The sequence below is a fragment of the Ornithorhynchus anatinus genome, chromosome X1 (assembly GCF_004115215.2).
Source record: "Ornithorhynchus anatinus isolate Pmale09 chromosome X1, mOrnAna1.pri.v4, whole genome shotgun sequence".
Classification (NCBI taxonomy): domain Eukaryota; kingdom Metazoa; phylum Chordata; class Mammalia; order Monotremata; family Ornithorhynchidae; genus Ornithorhynchus; species Ornithorhynchus anatinus.
This window is the reverse complement of record NC_041749.1, coordinates 19,824,445-19,850,771: the sequence shown is the minus strand read 5'-3', so window position 1 is coordinate 19,850,771 and position 26,327 is coordinate 19,824,445. Positions and strand designations below refer to the sequence as shown.

General features: G+C 42.6%; 1 protein-coding gene across 1 annotated transcript; it reads left to right on the top strand.

Moving 5' to 3' along the window:
• The first annotated feature begins 1,321 nt into the window (after positions 1–1,321).
• On the top strand, positions 1,322–21,609 carry LOC100077545 (gamma-aminobutyric acid type A receptor subunit pi). Its single transcript, XM_001508705.4, has 10 exons — positions 1,322–1,518; positions 4,283–4,379; positions 4,804–4,922; positions 8,111–8,178; positions 9,860–10,077; positions 11,758–11,840; positions 16,542–16,679; positions 17,996–18,148; positions 18,519–18,706; positions 20,949–21,609. The coding sequence occupies exons 2-10, from the start codon at positions 4,324–4,326 to the stop codon at positions 21,249–21,251; spliced, it is 1,326 nt and encodes a 441-aa protein (XP_001508755.1). The 5' UTR covers positions 1,322–1,518; positions 4,283–4,323; the 3' UTR covers positions 21,252–21,609.
• The last annotated feature ends 4,718 nt before the right edge of the window (positions 21,610–26,327 follow it).

Here is a 26,327-nt window from a genome sequence, read left to right as displayed (position 1 = left end):
TTTCCCTTTGTTCCATCTCAGCATTCTTCCCAAACTACTCAGCTGCTTGCCTCAAAGTTGCCTCTCTAAAAGCCAGGGCCCTTGGGGAATAGGAGATAATAGAGATCTCTTCAGACACCCACTCCCTACCAGTCAACCCCAAAATGTTTACTAGCCTAGGCAGAATCTAAAGGAGCACTGTGAAAGTTGATCTGAACCCAGTACCTATTCCTGGCACTAAACATAGGCCTGTACCTGATCACATGATTTACCCCCTAGCTCCATTGCATTGTAATCTGAGGTGTTTCTCTCTTCCTCCCTCTAACTCTTCCACCTCCTCAACCCCTCTGGTTAAATAGAACAAACAAGTGATTGGTTGCTGAGACTGCTCTGTGAAGATCTTGAGATAATGTCAGCAGTTAGGCAGGAGCCTCGAGGCTCTCCCCATTTTTGTTGTCATTGGACTTGTGCAGTTCTGGCGGGTTCCCTGGACTCTCCAGTTCTTTTGGGGTGTTCTCGAGGATGGGAGACAAGTGGGTGGCCATTCTCCCATGAACAGATTCCAGGGGAACTTCTGTATTCATCCAACAAGGTTAAATGTAAGGGTGGCTTAGGGCAGGCTGGAAAAGATCTGGAAAAACCCCTGGACTGGCCCTCTCCACAGCTTAGTTTTGGAGGGACACATCTGTAGAAAGAGTCAACATTGCTTGGCTTTGCAGATATCAGATTAACATCAAGATGAAGGGATTGAGGCCTGCGTGTTGCTTCTATGAAGGTCTGTCTGTAGCTTGGGGCAGCTGGAGAAAGAAGTACTAGCTAGGTCCCAGTTTTTTTCTCTTTCCCAGTCTTACTCCCCTAGACCTGGACCTGGCTGTCTTCTGGCCAATTGCCCTTAGTTGAGAAAGCCCAAAACCTTGAGATCAGAAAGTTCATTTCTGCTCTGGGTTGAGCTTCCTGTAAGAAGTCAAGGGATTTGGAAAAATGCAGGTGGAAAGCAAAATTTGAGGATCACCATCCTTCTCTCTCCCCTTTCTTGAAAGAGGGCTTGGGGATCTTCTGGAAGAGGCTTCCAAGATTCGCCCTCCATCTGTTTTCTCAGGCTTATCTGCACCTGATGTGGCCTCTCTCTGTCTCCCTGACTGGCAAAGAAAAGTGGACTTGGAAACCTGAAGTCAGCCCTTGTTCCTAGACCATAGTCAACAAGACAGGAAATATAGATGTTCTAATTCCGGGCATCCTACCCTGCAGTCCATCCACACAAAGAAGCTCCTCATAGCTCCACCCCTCCACTCGCCTCTTGGCCCTCCCCCTCTAGCAAGGGGGCAGTCTTCAGCTTGTTGGAAAGCTTCCCAGCTCAGCAAAACACCTCACCTGGGGCTTTAAGCCTCACCTCAGCAGAGCGCAGCTGAGCTCCGGAGATCCGGGGTAGTTGAAGCTGGCAGGGTCGGAGAATGGAAAGAAAGAAAATCCATGCACTGTCTTAGTGCAGAATCAGACCAGATGGACCTGTCCTAAAAAGAGTCCCGCTTCAGCCTCCTGGTAAGGAATGTTTCTGGTGATTCTCCTAGAACTTTTAGGAATCAAAAATGCCTAACCAAGGTGGGGCAAAATCTGAGCAGGAGACAGAATTCAAACTCAGTGTCAGGTGGGGCTTGATTTGTTTTTGTATCATTTACTTATGGAGTCCAAGGAACAAAGCATCCTTCTTCCCACTTGAACCTGATCTTTTGTTTGCTCTGAGTCCCTAATTTTGGGGCTGATTCTCTGTGGTAGGTACACAGTGTTCAGAGAAAATGCTTTGGTTTCTTTCCCTATCGGGGGAGGGATCTGGAGTTTAGGAGTTAAGTATGTTGGGTCTATGTTGGCTGAGGTAACCAGGTTGGCAACCTCATAGTGGGGTTGGGCCCTGATCAAGGCACCTTCTCCTTCCTGCCTTCGAGGACATGCCTCAGCCTCACAAAACCAGCCCTGGAGAAAGTATGCTTCAGCCCCTTTTCAAGATTATGACTTTTTTAGTTGCCTTCATAAAGCACTTACTGTGTGCCAGGCACTGTTCTAAGCACTGGGGTAGATATACAAGCTAATCAAGTTGGACCCAGTCCAAGTCCCCACGTGGGACTCACAGACTTAATCACCATTTTACAGACAAGGTAACCAAGGTAGAGAGAAGTGAAGTGACATGCCCAAGGTCACACAGTGGACAACTGGTAGAGTCGAGATTAGGACTCAGGTCCTTCTGACTTCCAAGTCTGTGCTCTATCCACTAGGCCATGCTACTTCTCCTTCCTAATTATTCCTTATAATTATTTTATATTGATAATTGTGTCAATATTCTAATTATACATTATATTATAATTATACCTAATGTACCAGGTGCGGGGGGGGGGTACCCTGTAAGTTAGGAGGATAAATTGTTTATTGCTAGGTTCTTTCTCTGTGCCCAGCACAGTATTAAGCAGCGGGATAGATAAAATGTAATTGTTGAACTGGGGTACCTATTCTGTGCACTACAACCAGGCACTCTTTCTTCAAGGAGTGTGGCTTTGGGGAAAAACATGGAATGGGAAGTCAGAGGACCTCTGTTCTAATCTTGCATCCACCACTTGCCTGCTGTATGTCCTTGAGAAAGTCATGTAGGCCTCAGTTACCTCATCTGTAAAATGGAGATTAAGATTGTGAGCACCATGTGGGATATGGACTGTGCCCAATGTGATTATATTGTAACTACAATCAGTCAATGGTATTTATTGAGCATTTACTATGTGAGGAGGACTGTATTAAGTGCTTGGGACAGTAATAATAATAATAATAATGTTGGTATTTGTTAAGTGCTTACTATGTGCAGAGCACTGTTCTAAGTGCTGGGGTAGATACAGGGTAATCAGATGAGGCTCACAGTTTGATACAGCAGAATTAGTGAACATGTTCCCTGCCCTTAGCAAGCTTACAGTCTACAGTCCAGCACTTAGTACAGTGTTGGGAACATAGTAAGCAATTCACAAATATCATTTTTTAAAAAGTTGGACTTTCTGGGCCATTTAAGCCATGGGTGGGCAGCGAGGTGCGAGGGAGTCGGGATGGGACTGGGATTAGTCCCTATTTAGAAGGGGCTCTCAAGTCTCAGATTCCACTGTGGGAGCGAAGTGTGAAGGGGGCAGTCTAATCAATCAATTATATTGATTGAGCACTTACTGTGTGCAGAGAAAAAGCACTGTACTGAGCACTTGGGAGATTCAGTGTAATACTCTAACAGAATCTGTAGACACATTCCCTGCCTACAACAATCTTATAGTCTAGAAGGTGAGATGGATTAATATATATATAAATCAATTATGGATATGAACATAAGTTCTATGAGGCTGTGGCAGGGATGAATAAAGGGAGCACATCAGGGTGAGCCAGAAGGGAGTGAGTAAACAATTTCCTCTTTTGACATCTGACTGAAAACATAGGCCCGCTGTTAATTGTCAAGTCAGGTGCAAGGCATTTCTCCTTGGCAACATTCATCACTAAACCACAGGAGTTGTAGTGCTTCCCTGGGTCTCTGTGACTTTGTACTTTTCAGGTGAGAGTAGAAGGTGAGGGGCAAGGTGGAAAGAGCATACTGCCGGTGTTAGATCTAAATCCTAATCCCAACTCTACCACTTACCTGCTGGGTGACCTGGGCCCAGTTACTTCCCTATGTTTCCCTTTCTTCATCTGGAAAAAGGGGATAAAATATCTGCTCTCCCTCACCCTTAGGTTGTGAGCCCCATGGGAGAGAGGGAGGGTGTCTGATCTGATTATTTTATCTCCCCAGTGCTTTGTATGGAGTTAAATGCTTAACAAATTCTACAGTTATTATTACTAGGTGGCCAGGAGACAGGAGCAATCTAAGATCCAGGACTGGCTGATCTATGAAGTGCTGGGGACAACCACCCCATTCTCTGAAGCCTTTAATTTCCTGCTCTCCAAAGAATGTACTTACGTAGAGGCCTAGAGAGACACTCACTGTTTCATGTTTGAGTCTGTCCATCAGTAATTACCCTTCAGATCCTGGAGTGGAGGCAAACTGAGAATTTAAATTCAGAAACTTCCTTGGCACTTTAAGCCTCTAAGCTGTTGAAACCACGTTCTTTTGGAGATCAGAAAAGCAGTGCCAAGGGAAAGTTAACAGTAATAACTATGGTTTTTAAGTGCTTAGTGGGACAGGAATTATCTCTGACTTGATTATCTGGCAACTACCCCAGATCAAAAGTATTATTACTATGATAGTTTCCTTGTGAATTTCCTGACCCTCACACTGTTCTGCCTGATTTCACAGCTGACTCAAGTTTCACCCACTGGTGAGACCAGCAGTCAAATATGCAGTACAACTATCTCCACCTGATCTTTGTGTGCCTCTGTCTCTTAACTCAAAGGTAAGCTTGACCACCACAACATCATCCCAGCCAGAATTAATTTGGGCTCCTGAAAGGAGGACTGGCAACTCTCCCAACTCTCCTATTCAGAGGCTCAGCAGGAAGCTCTCTCTCCCCTCCTAGAATCACCCAAGCCAAGAAACCTAGCCTCCTATATTCTGCCTGCCTGACTTAACTCTGGGGCTGTTTTTGCTCACCCCCAGGGTTTCAGAATCTTTGTTGCTGAGCCTAACAGCCAGTAAGAATCCTGAGACCCAGGACAATCCTTTGTTGTTTTTAGACGAAAATAGAGTGAGACAGAGATGGGAGGAAAGGGGGGTGGGAGGGAGTGTTTCATGAAACTTGCGGCAGGTGCCCAAACAACAGTATGATCCATCCCAATATACCGATGCTCACTGGAATACAAACCTGCCTTGTGTTCCAGAATTCATATCCTGGGGAATCAGTTGGGCACAGAGTCCAACAGGAACAACAAACTCTCACTCCCTGGATTTGAGAACCTCACAGCAGGATACAACAAGTTTCTCAGACCCAATTTTGGAGGTAAGTGATTATATATTTCCGCATAGCACATGGTAAACATTAGCATTATGAAGGGTGCATTCACTGAGATTAGCACATTCAGGATTTTTTTTTTTTTGCTTGCATCATTTAGTTTCATAGTGTGCCTCTCAAGTGGAAATCTGATCCTGAAAATCAAATCTTTGAGTTTCCGTTCTATTATTCCACTAACTTATCATCTGACTAGGCAAGGCCCTTCCTGTATATACGCGACTTTCTCCATCCCAAGAATAAAGATACTCTAGCATCAGTTGACCAATCGATGGGATTTCTTGAACGCTTACTGTATGCAGAACACTGTATTAAGTGCTTGGGAAGATAGGATCTAACAGAGTTTATAGACACAATCCCTGCCCAGAAGAATGGAAAAGCTTGTGACAGTCTTAGTGTTTGAGGTGAAGAGGCCGCCAGAAGTTGAAGCACCCGATCTAGCCTTCCCTCTTAAAAACTGCTGAGCTTGCTGATAACTCAGCAAGGCCTCCTTTTTAACATTATTATTATTATTATATGATATCATTATTACATTATACTTATAGGAAAAGCAACATGGCCTAGTGGAGAGAGGATGGGCCTTGGAGTCAGAAGCACCTGAGTTCTAATCCCAGATCAGCCCCTTGTGTGCTGTGTGACCTTGGGCAAATCACTTCACTTTCAGCACTTAGAAGAGTGCCTGGTGCATAATAAGTGCTTGACAAATATCATGATTATTATTATTCTCTGTGCCTCAGTTACCTCATCTGAAAACAAGGACTTAAACTGTGTGCTCCATATGGGACAGAGACTGGCTCCAACCCAATTTGCTTGTATCCACCCCACCACTTAGTACAGTGCCTGGCACATAGTAAGTCCTTAAGGGCAGCTACAATCCAATCACATCAGACACAGTCCCTGCCCAACATGGGGCTCATAATTTAAGAGGGAGTGAAGGCAGGTATTAAAATCCTATTTTACAGCTGAAGAAATTGAGGCACAGAGAAGTTAATTGACCTGACAGATCAGTCAGGTGGCAAGTGGCAGATCTGGGATTAGAACTTCAATCATATTTATTAAGCACTTCCTCTGTGCAAAGTACTGTACTAAGAGCAGAACCCAGGTCTTCCGGCTCTGAGGCCCATGCTCTTTCTACAAACCCATACAAATTTTCTCTTTAGATCCAAAACCCTAAACCCAAAAGCACTGCCAACCCTTCACCATGCTCACAAACCAACACCATCCACCCCTCCCAGGCTATAAGGATCTTCTGAGCAAGGCTGGGCAGCTACCTGTCCCAACCCTGATTACAAAGTACAGAGCTTAGGGCGAACAGTATGTGAGACCGTGTTTTAGTGGTGGGGAAGGGGACTGAGAAATGGGCCTGTCACTACTTGAGAGGCAGGGAAGGGTACTCCCCCTTATCCAATTTTTCAGCCCAAGAGATTTAGAAGAACAGTGGGCTGGATGGGACTGGCTGACACTAAAAGAACCTCTAAAATCCTGAAATTGGAGAGTGCAAAGCTTCGGTCCCTGTTAGGATCCCAAGGAATGCTTGTAGCATAAAAGCCTAGCCCTAGCCAATATCCAGGTGAAGTTTTTCCGGCATCAGGAGCGCAACTTGGCCTCTGTTTCTGCCTCACCCGGCATTTCCTAGGTGGGAGCTGCCATCTGGTGGTGGAGTTTTGTGACCAAAGGGTTAAAGAGAAAAGCTTCCATCTGAGAAGCAGCTAGAAAATTCCCTGCTCCAGGAATTAAGCTCTCTGTAGCAGAAAAAGCTCCTTTCTGGCACCTTTCTCATTCGTTCAGGAGTATCGGTCTTGTTCACAACAGCACTCTGGCAACAGGCTAGCCCACTTTTCCTGAATTGCTTCTTAATGACATCACGGTCTTGGCTTCACCTCCAAGTATTCATGATTTCCTGCTTTGTTTCTTTAGATTAATTAGCTTTTGTTTGATTAGTACCAACCAGATTTGAAAAGCCTCTCTTTCTTCTGCACAACTCCCCCATCCAACTTGTCTCTCGGTTGAGACGTTAGTGTCACCGACTACCTGGTTTAGTGAGCATTCTGAGAAAAGACAGAGGTGACTCATTCTCTGCATGCGGATCAATTGTCCAGATGGGGACCTGGAAAGGCCTGGGTCCTCTCCCCTTCTCACTGGCCTGCTCACAGAGGCAGCACTGAGGCTGGCCTGCCCAGGACTCTCCCCACCATTCAAATAGAGCGGATGACTGACTGCCCCAAGGAATCAATCAAAGCTCATGGAATGTGTCTGTTTATTGTTATATTCTCCCAAACGCTTAGTTCAGTGCTCTGTACACAGTAGGTGTTCAATAAATACGGTTGGCAGTAATGAACGACTTACTGTACTCCTTCCTCACATCTTTGCTCTCCTACTGCAACCCAGCCCACATACTTCACTCATATAATGCCAACCTCGATCTCATCTATTTCACCTTGACCTCTCGCCCACGTCCTGCCTCTGGCCTAGAATGTCCTCCTTCTTCCTATATGACAGGCAATTACTCCCCATGCCCCCCGGCTTCAAAGCCTTATTCAAGACAGATCTCCTCCCAGAGGCCTTCCCTGAATAAGCCTTCATTTCATTTTTTCCCATTCTCTTCTGTGTCATACTGATTCGCTCCCTTTATTTACCACCCCGCCCCCCACCTCAGTCCCACAGCACTTATGTACATATCCATACAGCACTTTATCCAACCCAATTATCTTGTATCTACCCCAGTGCTTAGAACATTCTTGGCGTAAAGTAACAAATACCAAGTAAAAGTTCTTAAATACCACAATTAGTAGTAGTAGTAGGTGCTCAATAAATACAATTGATTGACTGATTCTTTTAATAACATAGCTCTATGCTAGGAGTAGATAAGTATCCAACACAAAAAGAATCCTATTGTCATACCTCTTAGTTCTCCTATTTGAAAAAGTATGAGAAGTGGCTCAAGGAGTTCTGGTTATTATGCCATGAAAACCCTCTCGAGTGACATTCTCCTTTATCCTTATCTATCTCCATTTCCTCACAGGCTCTTGTTCTCCAGCACCTATAGCAGTGGGAATGATGCTACAAGCAATTCCATAATTTCCTTTCATAACTAATTCTGTTTCAAATGTGCAAAGTAGTGAGATAACAGCTCACAGGGCCATTCCTGTCTGAGTCTTCTCTACTTTTTTTTCCCTCAGGGGAACCTGTTCAAATTGCTCTGACCCTTGACATTGCAAGTATTTCTAGTATTTCGGAAAGTAACATGGTAAGTCATTTATCCCCTCTTTTGATCTAACATGGATTCACAGTGTGTTTTCATGCGGTGCAGTTCCCAGTTATGCTGCATGATTTGAATTCAGAGCTTCATTTCTGAGTGGCAAAAATGTCTTACCCTAGGAGAAGAAGCCAAAGCCTATTGGCCACCCAGATTGTAGGCAGGGAGTTGTCTCTCAACTCTGTTGTATTGTTTTTGGGTTTTTTATGGTATTTGTTAAGCACTTACTATGTGCCAGGCACAGTTCTAAACACTGGGATAAATGCAAGGTAATCAGGTTGGAAACAGTCCCTGTCCCATATGGGACTCACAGTCGTAATCTTTATTTTACAGAGGAGATAACTGAGGCACAGAGATACTGTGATTTGTCCAAAGACATACAGCAGACAAGTTGTGCTCTACATACATCAAATGCTCAATTAATACTACTGACTGATTGTGAAAAACATTAATGGGAAGGATTATACTGGTTCAGTCAACCATGATGAGAGTGGTATTTCTTAAGTGCTTACTATGTGTCAAGCACTTTACTAAACACTGAGATAGATACAAGATAATTAGGTTGGTTACAGTGCCTGTCTCCCATGGGGCTCACTGTCAAAATAGGAGGAAGGACAGGTATTTGCATCTCCATTTTACAGATGAGGATACTGAGACGCAGAGAAGTTAAGTGATTTTGACCTAGGTCCCACAGATAATAGTAATATTAATACTAATAACGATAGTGGTAAAGTAATTATTTTGTGTCAAGCACTATCCTAAGTGCTAGGGTAGATCGTTTCGGGACACAGTCCCTGCCATTCGTGGGACTCACAGTCTAAGTAGAAGGGAGAACAGGAATTGAATCCCCATTTTACCAGTGAGGAACCTGAGGCCCAGAGAAGTTAAGTGATTTGTCGAACACACAACAAACAAGTGGCAGAGCTGGGATTAATGATAATGGTATTTGTTAAGTGCTTACTATGTGCCGAGCACTGTTCTAAGCACTGGGGGAGATACAGGGTAATCAGGTTGTCCCACGTGAGGCTGACAGTTAATCCCCATTTTACAGATGAGGTCACTGAGGCACAGAGAAGTGAAGTGACTTGCCCACAGTCACATAGCTGTCAAGCGGCAGAGCCGGGATTAGAACCCATGACCTTCTGACCCTCAGACCCACGCTCTATCCACTATGCCATGAGGTGCTGGGGACATGGAACTAACTGGTAGTCATCAATGTTCTGGTCCAGGACCAAAAAGAGTGTAGTCAAAGAACCCTTCTTTATCATGCAAGTTCCATCTCTTAACCAGAATAAATAAATCGGTGTCATTCTCCTGTTAACACAAGCTAAAGTATACAGACTGTAAGTGAGACTCAGAGCGACATTCATCGATGACAGTAGTCTGGAGGGGGAAATCATCCAATAAGTTTTCTTTACTGCTCATTATGCGTGGGGAATGTCCCTGTTAAGTTGTTATATTGTACTCTCTCAAGCGCTTATTACAGCGCTCTGCACACAGTAAGCACTCAATAAACACGACTGATCGATTGCCCTCTAGACTCTAAGTTCATTGGATCATGTCTACCAACTCTGTTAACTTTGTGTTTTACCAAGTGCTTAGTACAGTTCTCTGTACAGAGTAAGCGCTCAATAGATACAATTGATTGATTATTGCCCTGGGTCGTCATCAGGATTACACAGCAACAATATACCTGAGGCAGCGCTGGACAGATCAGCGGCTGGTGTTCAATGGCAACAAGAGTTTCACCCTGGATGCTCGCCTTGTGGAGTTCCTCTGGGTCCCTGACACCTATATTGTGGAGTCTAAAAAGTCTTTTCTGCATGAAGTCACTGTGGGGAACAGACTGATCCGGTTATTCTCCAATGGAACCGTCTTGTATGCTCTCAGGTAAACTCGAGAGAAGCAGCAGACCGCTCCTGGGGCGGCCTTCCAATCAGGTGTCACTGGGCTGGACAACTGTAAGCTACTTCTATAGACTGCTAGATTTAATCAGTTCTGTGGCCACCTAACCCCCACCCATTTTGCGGTGCATATTTACAATCGTACCTTTCTAATCTCTGCTGCCGTCTTCGTTTTCCACGGCAGCTGAGCCGTCTCAACCAGCTCAACATATGAGATCTTCTAAATATGGATTATAAAACCAGAATCAAAGCTAAAAATAATAAACTGTGGTATTTGTTAAATGCTTAGGACGTGCAAAGCACTGTACTAAGCACTGGGGTAGGTAATCGGTGATCAGATCCGATTCAGTGCCTGTTTCATATTGGGCTCACACTCTGAGAGGGAGAACAGCTACTAAATCCCCATTTTATAGATGAGGAAACTGAGGCACAGAAAGTGGCTTGCCCAAGGTCATAGAGCAGGCAGGTGAGTGTCAGATTCAGGATTATAACCCGGGTCTTCTGACTACCAGGCCTGTGCTCTTTAAAATAAGCCATGCTCTTCCTCATAAAATTTAACTATTGTGGGACAGGGGCAGGAGTCTTGGTAGCTTCTTCAGCTTGGTTCTAGCCCATTAATGGGAAAAGCTGTCTGGGACCAATTATGTATATGCTCCTGGACCATGAATTACTTGCCAAGTCAGTCCCTAATGATGCAAGTGACCCTGCATGGAATTAAATGGAGTAATGTCAGCAAAAGCAAAGAATGCCATCATTGGGTATTTCTGAGTCTAAAACCCTGCTTTTAAATTTGGTGCTCATGTAGCTGTCACTGAGCACAGAGCAATGGTCCTGAATAGAGCCAAGAAGCCACCCTCCAGAGTTATGTATAAGACCTAAATAAGACAGGGTGAATTTAGGTGAATTGGTTCTCCAAGGTTGCACATGTAGATCTTTCAACCAAAATGAAGTGACAAGGAAAAGGATAATGAAGTAAGCTATTCCACTAACTCAAATGTCCAATGAGGAACAATGATGGAATAATTGTGGTAATGGCGATAACACTTGGCTCTCTGAAGAATGGTTTTCAGGAGCAAATTTAACAATCTTAATTCAAAAAATATAAGCATGTCATCTTCTCATTTGTGATGTCTTTCCTGGGGCTTGTGCACTGCTTGGTCAGTGACGGTCACTTGCTGTCAAAATAAGGGGTTCCTGGAATGCCACCCCAAAGGCAGGTTGAATATAGTTTATTGCATCTGCCCACATCTTTCTCATTAGCCAGATAATGTCAGTTCCCTGGCAGCCTCCTCCCCAGTTACCTGGATCTATAGGCTGTCCTGGGTCTCATTAAGGTAGCAAAGGGTTGGGAGAGGCCAAAGATGAGCAGTGGAATAACCACACTAGTCTCAAATGATCACTTCAGACCTCAAAAGGCAGATTGGTGAGACAATGCTCCAAAAACACTAATCCTGTCCGAATGGAAAAATTCCCCTATGATTAGAATGTTTTTAAAGCATATTTGAACCTAATACAGAATTTTATTTTTAAAAAGTATCTTCAAGTATGCATTTTACATGCCACTATATCTATTTGCTTCACTGCAAGAACTAAAGTCCCTAAGGAAAATCATTCTTTCCATAGCCTCTTTGCTATGTTTTTTCCTGAACATTTTCTCCTTTTGTAGAATCACTACGACTGTTGCGTGTAACATGGATCTGTCAAAATATCCCATGGACACCCAGATGTGCAAGCTGCAGCTGGAAAGCTGTGAGTATAATATCTTGCAGATTCTCAGGATTAATTTTCTGGCTGATTTTAGATGTTTTTCCATGGAGAAGCTTATCAGTTGACTTTTACATGCAAACTGCTCTGAACTTTAGCCCAGGGGGACATGAGCCCAAATGAGTCTAAGTACAGAGGTATCTTGGAGAAAGATAACAAAAAAGTAGTTTTGCATCTTCTTTGGAACACATCTATGCATTCCTACTATATTCCCTTAGAAAATGATATTGTCCTTCAGAGAAAAAGAAGGTGCTTTTAATGATGTTAGTTTTCCACAGCAGTGTCTACTCTACATGGAATTGACCACTGAGCTTGTTTATAAGCATAATGATTGTGTGCCATCGGCCTACTCTTTCAATCAATCAACCAGTGTTATTTCATTTGATCGTATTTACTGAGCACCTACTGGGTGCAAAGCACCGTAGTAAGTACTTGGGAGAGTACAATATAAAAATAAATAGACACATTCCCTGCTCACAAGGAGCTTACAGTCGAGTGTCTACTGTTTGCTGGATTAAAGGATTGGAAGGATACAATACAATATTTAGTAGATGTATTAAATGCTCGCAGAAAGGGTACTTTCACCTCTATCTCAGCAGCACACAAAGCCAGACAGACTGAGGGAGGCTAGGATGCAGTCTGCAAACCAACACAAATTTCTCTTTGCACTCTGAAAGCTGAGGTAGGAGCAGATAAGTAGGTGAGACAATGCATGAATGAGAATGACTCAGAAAGGAACAGACCAGAGGGGAAAGATACCAGCTTGGCCCAGCTAAAGAACCAGCCAGTAGTTGAAATATTGAAAGGGCCTAAAGCCACCGGAGATGGGGCTAGAAGTGCCTTTTGGACAAGTAGGGATGCATTTTGGTGCCCATTTTCGCACTATGTAGTGGCTTCCAAATTGTTTCCACATGCAAGAAACTGGACCAGTTTTCCCATCTCCTTAGTCTTATCTGTTGAACCTCTGATCCTCTAAATGTCTGTGATTCAAGTTTAAAGTCGAGTGGGCCTGCTTCAAAATGAGCCCCTGGTGAGAAGTCCCAGTTGAGTTGATGGAAAGTCAAGGCCCCAAAACTATGATATTTACATTCTATTTTCATTTGTTGGCCAAAATTGATCGAGGCCGCAACATCTAAAATGCTTGGCTCCAAACTATGAAAACTCTCAGGAGAGGGAAAAAAAAACACTGAACGAACAATGAAAAACTCGAGGAGTGACTTCAAAATCGAATCTGATATACTTGTCAATACTTGGCTGTAAACTAAGCAACAGTGACCTAAGGTCTGTCTTGAGACCCCTCCTCATATAGTATTGCCAACACTACCAAACTAAATACTCCAGATATTGAAAGATTATCTTTGGAAGTTGTTTCTAGGAATTTTCCTCACTCAGGTTCAAAAAAGGAGTCTAAAATCCAGGCCTGTTTTGGTCAGGCTGCCATTTTGCCAATAAATTTTGGAGTTATTTGTTATTATGATTGGTATTATTATTATCCGGTTTAAGCACTTACTATGTGCAAAGTACTGTACTAAGGGCTGGGGTAGCTATAAGATAATCAGGTTGGACACAGAGTCCCACATGGGGCTCACAGTGTAAGTAGGGAAGAGGGGGTAGGTATTGAACCCCCATTTTATATGAGGAAACTGAGGCACAGAGAGGCTAAATGATTTACTCAATCCTTTACAGCAGGTAAATGGCAGTCAGAATTATATCCCAGGTCCTCTGACTCTCAGACCAGTGCTCTTTCCATTAGGCCTTGCTGTTTAAAAATTGTTTGCCCGGGTGGGAGGAAAATGCAAGATGTGCTAATAGCCCTCAGAGACCATATAGGTAATGTGACACAGACAGACAGCTGCAGTGGGCAGATTGGTCATGAATTGGGGATTTCCAGCCCCGAAAAAGCCTATTCTGAGGTAGGTGGAGAAGAACACCCAGGACAATGACGTGGTAGTAGGGAGGACAAGGAGAAGGTACCTCCTCCTCTTCCGGGGCTGTGTTAAGCTGTCCAGTGCTGCTGCGCTCCTACCATCTTCGTCTTTTCAACGTCATCGCCTCCAGGGCCTCTGTCTCATTCATTCATTCATTCATTCATTCATTCATCCAATCGTATTTATTGAGTGCTTACTGTGTGCAGAGCACTGTCCTAAGTGCTTGGGAGCGTACATTATAGCAATAGACACATTCCTTGCGTCTTGGGTCTTGTAACTCTGGGCGGAAGAGGTGGCTTCCTTGGCATCTTGCCCACTACCACTGCCCCTATTGCAACAGCAGAAGCCCCAGTAGCCTCTTCATCTTGGGCAGAGCCAGACTACTCTGCATGGGTGGTTCCCTGGAGGCAGGAGACAGGGGAAGATGGACACGACAGCGACGTACTCCCTCTTCTTCCCTTCTCCCCTCCATTTCCTTGACTGTCCTCTTCTCCTTCCTGTTTCCCGTGAATCTCTGCCTGCTTCATCTCCTCCTACCCATTTTGCAGCAGCACCCCCGCATCCCGCCTAAAGTGTCAACATTCCAGCAGCTATGGAATATAGCACGACTGAATCTCAACCACGTCACTAACTGTCTTTGCTGAATTAGAGTCACCAGCAGTCAGAAGTACTTGTGCATAAATATGTGCACATCAAAATTCGACCCGCATCCATAGAAAGAGAGTTGGATGGGTGGTCTTTCTCATCCCGTTTTCCTAGGGAGTTACTAGATTTGGGGATCCTCTAGGAAAATGGCCTACATTAGGTTTGCATTAAAATCTTATTCGTTCACCATGATTAACTTCATTATAAAAATATCACATGAAATAATAATGATTGGGCTTTTAGCATGTAGTTGGTTTCAACATTTAAAAAAAAAATAATTAAGCCATACTTAATACTCAATTACATGTAATGCCAGGGAAATTGCATTGAAATTGGTACCTAGAGATTTCCTCTTGATGAGTGCCAGAGATTAATGCCATTTCAATATATGCCAAAGGAATTAGCAGTGATTGTTCATTCATTACAGAGTTTCCCTAAATAGCAACCATCGCAGTTACCCCTAACTCTGCAGAAACTTCAAAAAGTGGCATTTATAATTTGAGCTCAGGGATTCCAACTCAGCCCATACAATTTATCTCAACATCAGACACAACTCCTGGAATCCTTGTCTACAAGAAAGAAAAATTAGTCAGGCACCGTACGCCGATAAGCGTTCTTTCTGTGAGGGCACAAATAGGCAAACATCGGAGTACAAAGTCATTATGAGGCAGCAGTCATTTTTCAAAGGAAGACATTTAATTAAAGATTCAGACAGACAGATTAATTATCCTGTTTATTAAATTAATGCAAAGCTTTCTTGAAGTGGTACAGCTGTTTGGAGGCCGAACGAAACTTCAAGTTATCAAAAAGATAACTCATTTTTAACCCCATGTGGAAAAAGTAATTGCTGCTGACATGCTCTGCTTCAGATTGCCTCAACCCTCGAGACTTGATTCTTAGAGCAGCTTCAGCACCTGCCTGAAAGAGGAGAAACTCCTCTCTGGGCAGCGCCTTACAGGAGGAGACATTCATAGGATGTCTAACAGTGGCCAGCAATAAGGAAGAGCCTTGCAGTGTCTTGAGCCTGTCAATCTGCAAAAGTGTCTTCTCGTAGTAATAACATCAGTGACAGTAACGTTATAGTGTCATAGTGTTATAGTTATAATGTACTCTCCCAAGTGCTTAGTACAGTATTCTGCACACAGCAAGTATTCAATAAATATAACTGACTAAATATGACTAACAGCCATAGTATTAAGTACCCTCTTGATGCAGAGTACTATACTGAATACATGGGAAAGTATATTGCATATGATAGTATGATACTAAGGGACATGTTCCCTGTCCACGAGGAGTTTACACTCTAACAGGGGAGACAAACATAAAAATAATTACTACTAGCACGGTCAAAATAAATAATGGAATACATGTGTATTCATGAGTACAGAGAAGGGTGTGAATAAGTTCAAAAGTGCTAGAATTGGCTCAAGGTTTCCCAGGATCTTTCATATTTTTCTAAGAGGGAACAGCAGGTAATTGAAGTGTGGGTCAGAATTTCTCTTCAAGAAGACTCTTCTCTTCCAGCCCTGACATTGATGCATGGGGAGAATTTACTCAGATGAAGAACAGGGCCCTGAAGCTAAGCAGCCTGCATCAAACGTGGGACCCTATTCCCCAACAGCCTTTGAAAATAGAGCTTCACATTTTATGGAGGCAAATGTGTATGGGAAAGAAATAGCTTAACAGAAATACTACAAAGAAGAGTTTTAATTGCTCTGAATGTATGCCGATGTATAGTTTTGTACAAAAGACAGTCTCAATCAATGCGTTAATTGACTGAGCCATTAGAATCTGAGTTCCTTAGGGACAGAGACCATATTTTGTCCATGGAACAAAGAAGGCAGAGATTTGAAATTAGCAGTTCATACTGAAAGCTAATGGACATTTCATTTGAGGAAGACATCATAATTGTCCATCCCAAAATAATACAGGGTTTTTCAGGAAACTTGCATAGCCATGATGATACCCAATTGCACACAATATCCATCCCCACGTCGCTACTCCTGACAATCTAATTCAATCTCCCAGTGATCTGCCTGGATATGAGTTACATGACTGTGATTCGCTTACCTGACACCACTTGCTGACAGTGACATTGATTTTCTTCCTCCAGGGGGTTATGATGGAAATGATGTGGAGTTTACATGGCTGAGAGGGAATGACTCAGTTCGCGGCCTGGAAAACTTGCGACTGGCTCAGTACACCGTGCAGAGATATTTCACCTTGGTCACAAGATCACAGCAGGAAACAGGTATCCCGCGAGAGGAGAGGAGATTCAAGAAAGAACTAATATCTGAATCGGATAGCGTGGTGAGGCGGACATAGGGTTCTCAGGCTCAGAAGCATCCTCTGATGCCTAATTTGCTGCTTTTCCCCCTACACCTCACAATTTCTGTGCAGGAATGTTTCCCCATAAGAGGATTTGGGTCTGTGACAGACGTGGTGGCTTGCCTAACCCATATACAGAAATGAAATGACTCTCCAAGGAGTGGAAGAAATGTCTAGGCCAGCACAACAATCATCTAGAGACGTTTTCTAATAGTCACTTGATTCCCACATGGATGAAGCACACTCTTCAATCATTCTGAAAACAAATATGGTGTTATAATTGGGAGGTTGGGGTTCTATGCCTACATAATAGTGCATAAAGCCTACAGTTTCCAACATCAGTGCTCATTTAAGGAGTTATTTTCCACTAGGTTTAAAAGTTTAGTTTGTTCATTTCTTATAACATTTAAGATGTAGCTGTTCTGAAATGTGCATAATTTTGTAGGCACATAAAGGGAAATTGGAATTTTTTTAATCCTTTGTCATTGAAGATCTTAACTTCCAAAGATAGTCCTGCAATTTTTAAGTCAATGTTTAATAAATATTTAAATTCAATAAATCAATATTAAATAAATCAATAGTAATATTGAGCACATACTGTCTCCAGAGCACTGTACTTCACACTTACATAGTACTTGTAGAGGTAAAAGATAAAATCTCTGCCTTCAAGGACAAATAAGAAAGGAGAGATGAATATGGGAATAAATTAATACTTAAATAGTATACTATGTAAATCGATAGACTGTAAGCTTGTTGTGCACAGTGAATGTGTGAATGTGTGTATATTGCTGTGTTGTAACCTCTCAAGTGCTCAGTACAGTGCTCTGAACACATTGAGTGCTCAATAAATATGATTGATCAATATGTACATAAATGTTACTTATAGCTGTGAGTACATAAGTGCTGAAGTGGTAATAGGAAGGATGCCACCTAGGGAGAAGAATAATTTTTCTGGAAATGGCTTCTAGAGGAGAAGGTGGGAATTTATCTTACATACGCCATCCTAAAGTGAACATGTGAAATGTGAATGAAAGTTTAATTAAAAACAGTTCATTAAGGAACACAACACCCCCAAAATATGAAGCTTCTAGTTCTATTATTGCCTCTGGAAATTTGTTCACAACAGGCTGGTGTGTTCACATACTTATGTGCCTGTATAGGTCAGGTAGGGAGAGAGAATAGAGGCTTCAATGTTAACATGCTCTAATGCTTTTCCAAATAACTTGATTACCCTACCAGGTAACTACACAAGACTGATCTTGCAGTTTGAGCTTCGGAGAAATGTTCTGTATTTCATTTTGGAAACCTATGTCCCGTCCACTTTCTTGGTGGTGTTATCCTGGGTATCATTCTGGATTTCTCTAGATTCCGTACCTGCAAGAACTTGCATTGGTAAGCTATTGCTAAAGTAATAGGGTTTCAGAAAGCCGGAGCACAAGGGACAGCATAGGCTTACTAGGCTATTTGGTTTTGGTATATTAAGTATTCCTCAATTTGTTGTTTTCCTTAGTGTTTGTTGGACTATCTAATTTAACTCCCACTATTACCCTCTACAACACTAATTTTCCCCATAGAGCCTCTGGACAGTGGATGCCTCCAAAATACTTCTGGATTAATATCGATCAGTGGTATTTACTCAGCACTTACTGCGTGCAGAGCACTGTGGTAAGTACTTGGGAAAGTACAGCACAAGAGAGTTTATAGAAACGTTCCCTGCCCACCATGAGCTTAGTGTGAAAATGTTTCTTCCTTACTCTGCCAGGTGTCACCACAGTACTGTCGATGACAACCCTGATGATTGGCTCCCGGACATCCCTGCCCAACACCAACTGTTTCATAAAGGCTATTGATGTGTACCTGGGCATCTGTTTCAGCTTTGTTTTCGGTGCCCTGCTGGAGTATGCCATTGCTCATTACAGTTCCTTGCAGCAGCTGGCGGCCAAAGACATGGTAAGAATTATGACTCTTTAACCATAAATACTACATAAACTTAATGCGCAGTGAATCGGTGGGATTGAGGTCCAAGTGCCTGTGGTGGAAAATCCTCCCCAATTGCACAAAAAGTTTTGGCTGCAACCAGGGAGTGTTCATCTTTATGACTGATGTATCTTGACCGTATTCTAATTAGGGACATAGTCAAGAGCAGGGCAGGGAAGCTGCCGAGGAGAGTAAGGGGAATGCAGGAGAGGCAGAAGAAAACTTCCCATTTCCTTAAGCTGTGTCTTGATTCCCCCACCTCCCCTTACTCTCCCAGAGCTGGGAGATAAGAGGAGAGTCCAGTAAATAAAAATGCAGTTAATATTGCAGACTGGACCTCAATCTTGTCTATGTTGCCACTGTCCTCTCGATCCACATCCTGCCTCTGTCCTGAAATGACCTCCTTCTTTCTATCCAAGAATTACTCTCCCCACTTTCAAATCCTTCCTGAAGGCACATCTCCAAAAAGCCTTCCCTGACTAAGCTCTTATTTCCTTTTCTCCCACTTCTTTCTATGTCACCATGATTTGCTCCCTTTATTCAACTCCCTGACCCTTCAGCCCCACAGCACTTTATGTACATATCTGCAACTTATTTATATTGATGTCTGTCTCATTCTGGGCAGGGAATGTGTCAGTTATGTTGTTAAATTATAGTCTCCAAAGTGCTTAGTACAGTGTTCTGCACACAGTAAGCATTGAATAAATACATTGACTGGACACCTTCCTGAGACCTGAAATTTTGGGGGTACTTGAGGGCAGGGCACCATGACATTTTTTAAGGTCTCCAAAGAGTCTGCTGAATATGGGAGAAAGGGTAGGTGGTGAGAAAGGAGGCAGAAGGGCTGGAACAAGTGACTTTATATACAAGATAAATCTGAAAGATTATGATATTGTGTACTTCCTGAAAGGCATGTGGACTGAGTTTTTTTTTTAATTTGAAATTCTTCTCAGGATTGGATGTCTTTGGGGAATAGTTATTCTAAAATCATTCATTTCGCTTCCCTGATCCCTATATGCTAACAAGGAGGTCAGCAACCAACTCCCTGCTATCAGAGAAAGTGGCCTTTATACGCCAACTGCATTATGCACTGTGGTACTAAGACCTATTCTAATTTCTTAGGTCAGAGGCTTTAGAAGTGAAAATCTGGTGGTGATGATGGTGATGATTTTATACCCCTTGAACCAAAGACCTCAAGCCATTTCACAAATTTTCATTCCCTCTCACAATTACCCAACCTATCCTGCTGTAAATAATGATAATATTCCCTTTTAAATACTAGTAAACTGAAGGTAAGTGACTTCTCCAACATTAGAGCCAGAAGTTGAAATGGTAACAATCCATAAGTCTGGATACCTGATCAGTCAATAGCATTTATGGAGCACCAGCTGTGTGCAGTTCACTATGCTTAACACTTGGAAGAGTACAATACTACAGAGTCTGTAGACATGTTCCCTGCTGATGGTGAGTTTTGCAAGAAGTAGTATGGCCTAGTGGATGAAGCACGGGCCTGAGAGTCAGAAGGACCTAGGTTCTAATTCCAACTCTTCCACTTGTCTGCTATGTGACCTTGGGCAAGTCACTTACCTTCTCTCTGCCCCAATTACCTCATCTGTAAAATGGGAATTAAGACTGTGAGATAATAATAATGTTGGTATTTGTTAAGCGCTTACTATGTACAGAGCACTGTTCTAAGCGCTGGGGTAGATACAGGGTAATCAGGTTGTCCCACGTGAGGCTCACAGTTAATCCCCATTTTACAGATGAGTTCACTGAGGCCCAGAGAAGTGAAGTGACTTGCCCACAGTCAAACAGCTGAGAAGTGGCCAAGCAGGGATTCAAACCCATGACCTCTGACTCTCAAGCCCGGGCTCTTTCCACTGAGCCACTGAGCCAAGATTAAGATGTGAGACATGGGCTGGGTCCAACCTGATTAACTAGTATCTACTTTAGTGCTTAATACCCATCACCCATGGTAGGCACTCAACAAACTCCATTAAAACGAAACCAAAAAAAAACTAGCTTACAGTCTAGAGAGAACTTACAGTCTGTTACCCAAGCTCTAGATCCCACTTACTATGCTAAATTTGCATTTAAACATCTAGTCAGCATTCATTCAGCACATTATTGTTCTTTTCTAAATCCTTATTAGTTAAATTTTTTTTATTTATCTGAGCCAAGATCTTTTAAGCTAACTGTATTATCTATAAACTAGGGAACTTCTAAAGAAGTGGAAGAGGTCAATATTACTAACATTATCAACAGCTCCATCTCCAGTTTTAAAAGGAAGATCAGCTTTGCCAGTATCGAACTCTCCAACGATAATGTCAACTACAGTGACTTGACGATGAAGACAAGTGACAAATTCAAGTTCGTCTTCAGAGACAAAATGGGCAGGATTGTTGATTATTTCACAATCCAAAACCCCAGTAATGTTGATCGTTATTCTAAACTACTCTTCCCTTTGATTTTCATGTTGGTCAATGTATTTTACTGGGCATACTACATGTATTTTTGAAAGCCGTGAATATTTTGATTTTTTCACATTAGAGATCTCCGACAAATTGACTGAGAAGATAATGCACTTGGCTTTCTAATCCAGTAACCCAAGGGAACTAGAAATGACTGCAATATAGAGAAAGAATATGGGCCTTTCTCTTCAAACTGGAGCCTCATCCAATATTTTAATATGAGCTAAGTGATCCTAGAATTCCCTGTGTCATGAAAAGACCAGTCTGGTCTTCCTTTAAAAACTGATGATCTTGGTCTTCCCTCAGACCACATGATTCCCCACCTCTAGTGGGTTGGGGGGTATGTGGTTGGTTGGAATTACCATATATTGAAGGAGATGAGGCATCATTAAATTGAGAAAGGCACCCAAGTGACAAAGGCCATTTTCTATGCTGGTGAGCTAAAGTGCACTATTTGCTAACATTTTGCTGCATATACTGGTTTTTTTTTCAAATGATTTATTATTGTTCACGTAGAAAATGTCACATGCCCTAGAGTTTAAGCAAATAGTACGCTGTATTTTATCATTGTGAGAAAGTCCTCAGGCCATAGATTTTGTGCCAAAATGAAGTCAAAATGGGTCTCCCTCCCTCAAGGTAACAAATTCCCTCAAAATGGGCATATTCTCGGGACACTTTCCTATTTGCGGGACACTTTTCCACACCTGAGAGCCATGCTTTGTCACTTCCCTTAATAGAGAAACTCTGTCTACCTCCCTACTGGACGTGGGATGTGCCATATAACTATAAATGTTAAGCATATTCTGGTCCCAAACACTGAATCTATGTCTGTATTGCCTGAAGGAGTCTGGAAACTATCTCATTCAACTTTTCTCTGTAAAGCTAGGTTCACCTTTAATAACTGCAATCATTCTCCTGTCTCTGATCTTGGCTGATGCCCCTGTAGTTTGGCCTTCTTGTTATTGAGAGGAGGACTGTGGCTTGTAGGGAGAGTGCTCACACAATGTGAAGTGGATGAAGGAATGTAAATGTTCCAGAAACACTTTCACTGGGTGTGGGTTAAAAAAATAACAAACCACTACTAATAATCCATCCTAAGAGAACCATTAAAGAAACCACGTGGCCTCATGGATAGAGCATGGGCCCAGGAGTCAGAAGGACCTGCGTCTTCATCCCAGCTCTGCCACTTAATAATAATGTTGGTATTTGTTAAGCGCTTACTATGTGCCGAGCACTGTTCTAAGCGCTGGGGTAGACATAGGGGAATCAGGCTGTCCCACGTGGGGCTCACAGTCTTAATCCCCATTTTACAGATGAGGGAACTGAGGCACAGAGAAGTTAAGTGACTTGCCCACAGTCACACAGCTGACAAGTGGCAGAGCTGGGATTCGAACTCATGAGCCCTGACTCCAAAGCCCGTGCTCTTTCCACTGAGCCACTTGTCCGCTGTGCGTGTTTAGGCAAGTCACTTAATTTCTTTGTGGCCTGGTTTCCTCATCTGCAAAATAGGGATTAAGACTATGAGCCACTTGTGAGATATGGACTGTGTTCAATCTGATTAGTTTATATCCCCCCCAGTGCTTAGTATAGTGCTTAGCACATAGCATTTAACAAATATAAAAACTGTAGAGAATCAAGGGGGCCTACTCTTCTTGCTTTTCTTAGGTGTTCCACAGACCTCACATGCCCTGCTTTGCAGGTTCCTTACAGCCTATATATCCTGGTGAATGATCCTGAAGCTGATAGGGCATTCTGGCTAGAGTCCTATATATGCTCCAACTAAATTACCTCAAAGAAGCACCTTTTTCTCTCTCTCCCTGAATATAAGGACTGTCAAATCAGATTCAACAAATGGCACTGACAGAAATGAAATATAAAGAATCAGATCAAAAGGATTCAGTTCTCTTAAAAATGTCTTCATCTCACTTCCCAGATTCCTTTTTATCACTTTCTCTCTCTACCCATTCTTATAGGAACAAACCAAGGAACCTCTGGACTATTTATCTCTTTCTTGTAATTACCTCCAACTTAGGCCCTTTCATTCATTTCTCTATTAAGCTTTATGCTAATTCTTACAATCGACTTTAATCTTCGATGGTTTTCACAATAAAATTCAAACAAGCGAATGGAGAGATTCAAAAAGATGAAATGTTATCTTGCCATTTGACGCTGTAATAAGGAAAGCTCAAGGGGAATGATGTTCATACTCAAAAGTGCCATTCATCCATTACCTAAACACACTGTAAAGATAGCAAACGGTGAAATAAATGCATAACTCTAGCTGTGCTTACCAATCAGACTTCATCTGTATAACCAGGGATGAGTGGAGTTGCTTGAAATAGATATACATCCCTAACAAGTTGCACACCTAGCAAGAACATCTACTCCCCTGCCCAATTCTCTGAGATAAATACGTTTTATACCTAAAAGACACTATTCTTCACCATCCTTGATGATAAATACCAGACATGGTAAATTTAACTTTTCAGGTGCCAACACCATATCCTTCCAGAGCATAGTTGCGGCTGAGAATTTTGTGAGATCAGAGTCTCTAAAAAGGGCACAACTTCACTTTCAATTATTTTTTATTATTATGGTATTCTTTTGTCATATTTTATTTTTATAATTTGCAAATACATTTTGGAAAAAAAATCACCAACCTTGTACTTTGTATTCCTCTATAATTCAGGAAGACTTCAAAGGTTTACAGCACAATAAAATACACTCTGATACTGCAGTACTTAGACAATATGCTCAGCTCTGCCCCATAATGAACCGTAGAAAGTCCCACTGACCCACAGAGAAGGTTCCTTGGCACAGACAAAGGAGAAATGTGACTGTGTGTTTCACCCACTATAAGCATTTTTCCCCAAGTACGTGTTATTACATAAACAGAAATGGAGCCAAAATCCACTAGCATAGGACTTTTCAAATAGGAACCTTTGGAAAGTTTCCCAGAGGCCAACCCAGGCCTAAAGTAAGCGCGTCTTTTTAATCCTTCAGGTGCTGGATAGGGCTTTGATCAATGACCCCACATTTTTACAGAATCCGAAAAGTGGCACTCTTCACCAGGCGGAAAATACCATTGGAAGTTAAATCAGCCCACATTCATTAGTTTCCCCCCCAAAAAAAGCCTCTGTTAGGTTAGAACCCTTGCAGTCTTACAGAGGCTGCGAGAAAACCTAAGCAAAATACACATGGAAGTTCTCAAGAGACAGCCTATATCCACAACAGTCACAGGCTCCTTGTTTTAGGACAAGAGGCCTCCTCAGGCAGCAGTAATATTCAGTAGTGGGTAGAGGCCACAATTCATCACTAAGGGAAAGGGATTTTCATTCATTCAATCGTATTTATTGAATAATTTGTGCAAAGCGCTGTACTAATCCCTTAGGAAAGTACAATTATAACAGACACATTCCCTACCCACAGTGAGCTTACAGTCTAGAGGATATCTAACGAACCTGATGGTTTTCACATTATTTCTTGAGAGAAGTTCTTGGTTCCTATGAATAGAGGCTCACTGAGACATGTATGCATACTTCCTTCCTTCCTCTGTCTACCTTACTGGATATGTGACTAGAGATATTTGCTGGTGGCCTGCAGTATTAGGTTCCAAAAGTAATTCTTAGCAAGTACTGAAAAAAAAAATGAAACTGGTATCCAACAGCTTTCAGGGACTTAGAGAGTTCAGATGGTAAGTGTATTTTTGAAGAAAATTGTTTTGGTAGAAAAACCTGGGCAGAACCCAAATCTCCCTGAGGGAAGGCCAACTGTTATTTGGGATGAGGCCTATGTACAATCTCAATCGATGTTTTTGGAACCACAGCCTAAGGTCCCACTGCCAGATCCACTGCAGAAGTCTTGATGTTAGCTAGACCAGGTTTATTGATCTTTTCATTTGCTACCTCTGTTCTAATAATAATAATGGCACTTCTTAAGTGTTTACTATGAGCCAGACACTGTAATAAGTGTTGTTCTGTCACCTGATGCCACTCAGAATGCTCCTAAAGTCTAGGCAGGCTGATGACTATAATCAATCATTCAGTGGTATTTATTGAATGCCTATTGTGTGCAGAGCACTATACTAAGCCCTTGGGAGAAAACAGTAGTGTCAGTAGACTGTCTAGCTTACAGTCTAGAGGGTAGAGCAAACTGCCTACAGCATCCCAGGTATTAACTGTCACATGGGTGAGTCCTGGAGCCAGACTCCCAAGTACACAATAATCATAATAGTAGTAATGATATTTGTTAAGCACTTACTATGTGTCAAGCACTGTTCTAAGCACCGGGATAGATACAAACTCCCCTCTCAGGATGGCACCTGGAGAGTTTCCAGTACTCTACCAGTCTTGACTATGGGAGGGAGAGTCAAACAGAAGCATATTCATTCCATTACTAGCTTGGGCAAGTGGAAGGCAATCTCCTACAAGTCAGAACTCACCTGTGCTGGGCAGCAGAGGCACGGGAGAGAGTCGAGTGTGGAGACTCAAGTTAACTCCATGGAAGTGGTAAACCACTTGCATATTTTTACCAAGAAAACTCTGCGGATACACTACCAGAACGATTGCAGATGGAGGTGGAGCTTTCTGGGAGAGGTACATCCATGAAGTTGCAATGGATCAGAGACGACTTGACGGCAGACAGTATACAAGCTAATCAGGTTGGACACAATCCTGGCTTACATGGGGCTTACAGTGTTATTCCCCATTTTATAGATCAGGTAACTGAGGCACAGAGAAGTTAAGAGACTTGCCCAAGGTCACACAGCAGACAAGTGTTAGAGCCGGGATTAGAACCCAGGTCCTTCTGACTCCCAGGCCCGTGCTCTGTCCACTAGACTATGCTGCTTCTCAATACCATGCTATGACTCCTCTTTTTGCATGACGGCGGCCCTTGTTTTACCTAAACAATGATGCATTGTGATTAAACTAATTAGAAGCAAATTCCCCTATTGTTAGCCAACACCAAGTATTCATTAGTGACTACATTTAGTACAAAGCTGGATTCTGTGACCTTTCCTAAAGCTGTTGTCAAGTCTGTGTGGTACAGACTAATCTAGTGAAATAGGAGTAGTCCAGGATAGCGCGTGACCATCCAAGATAAATTCCCATTAGTGAACATTC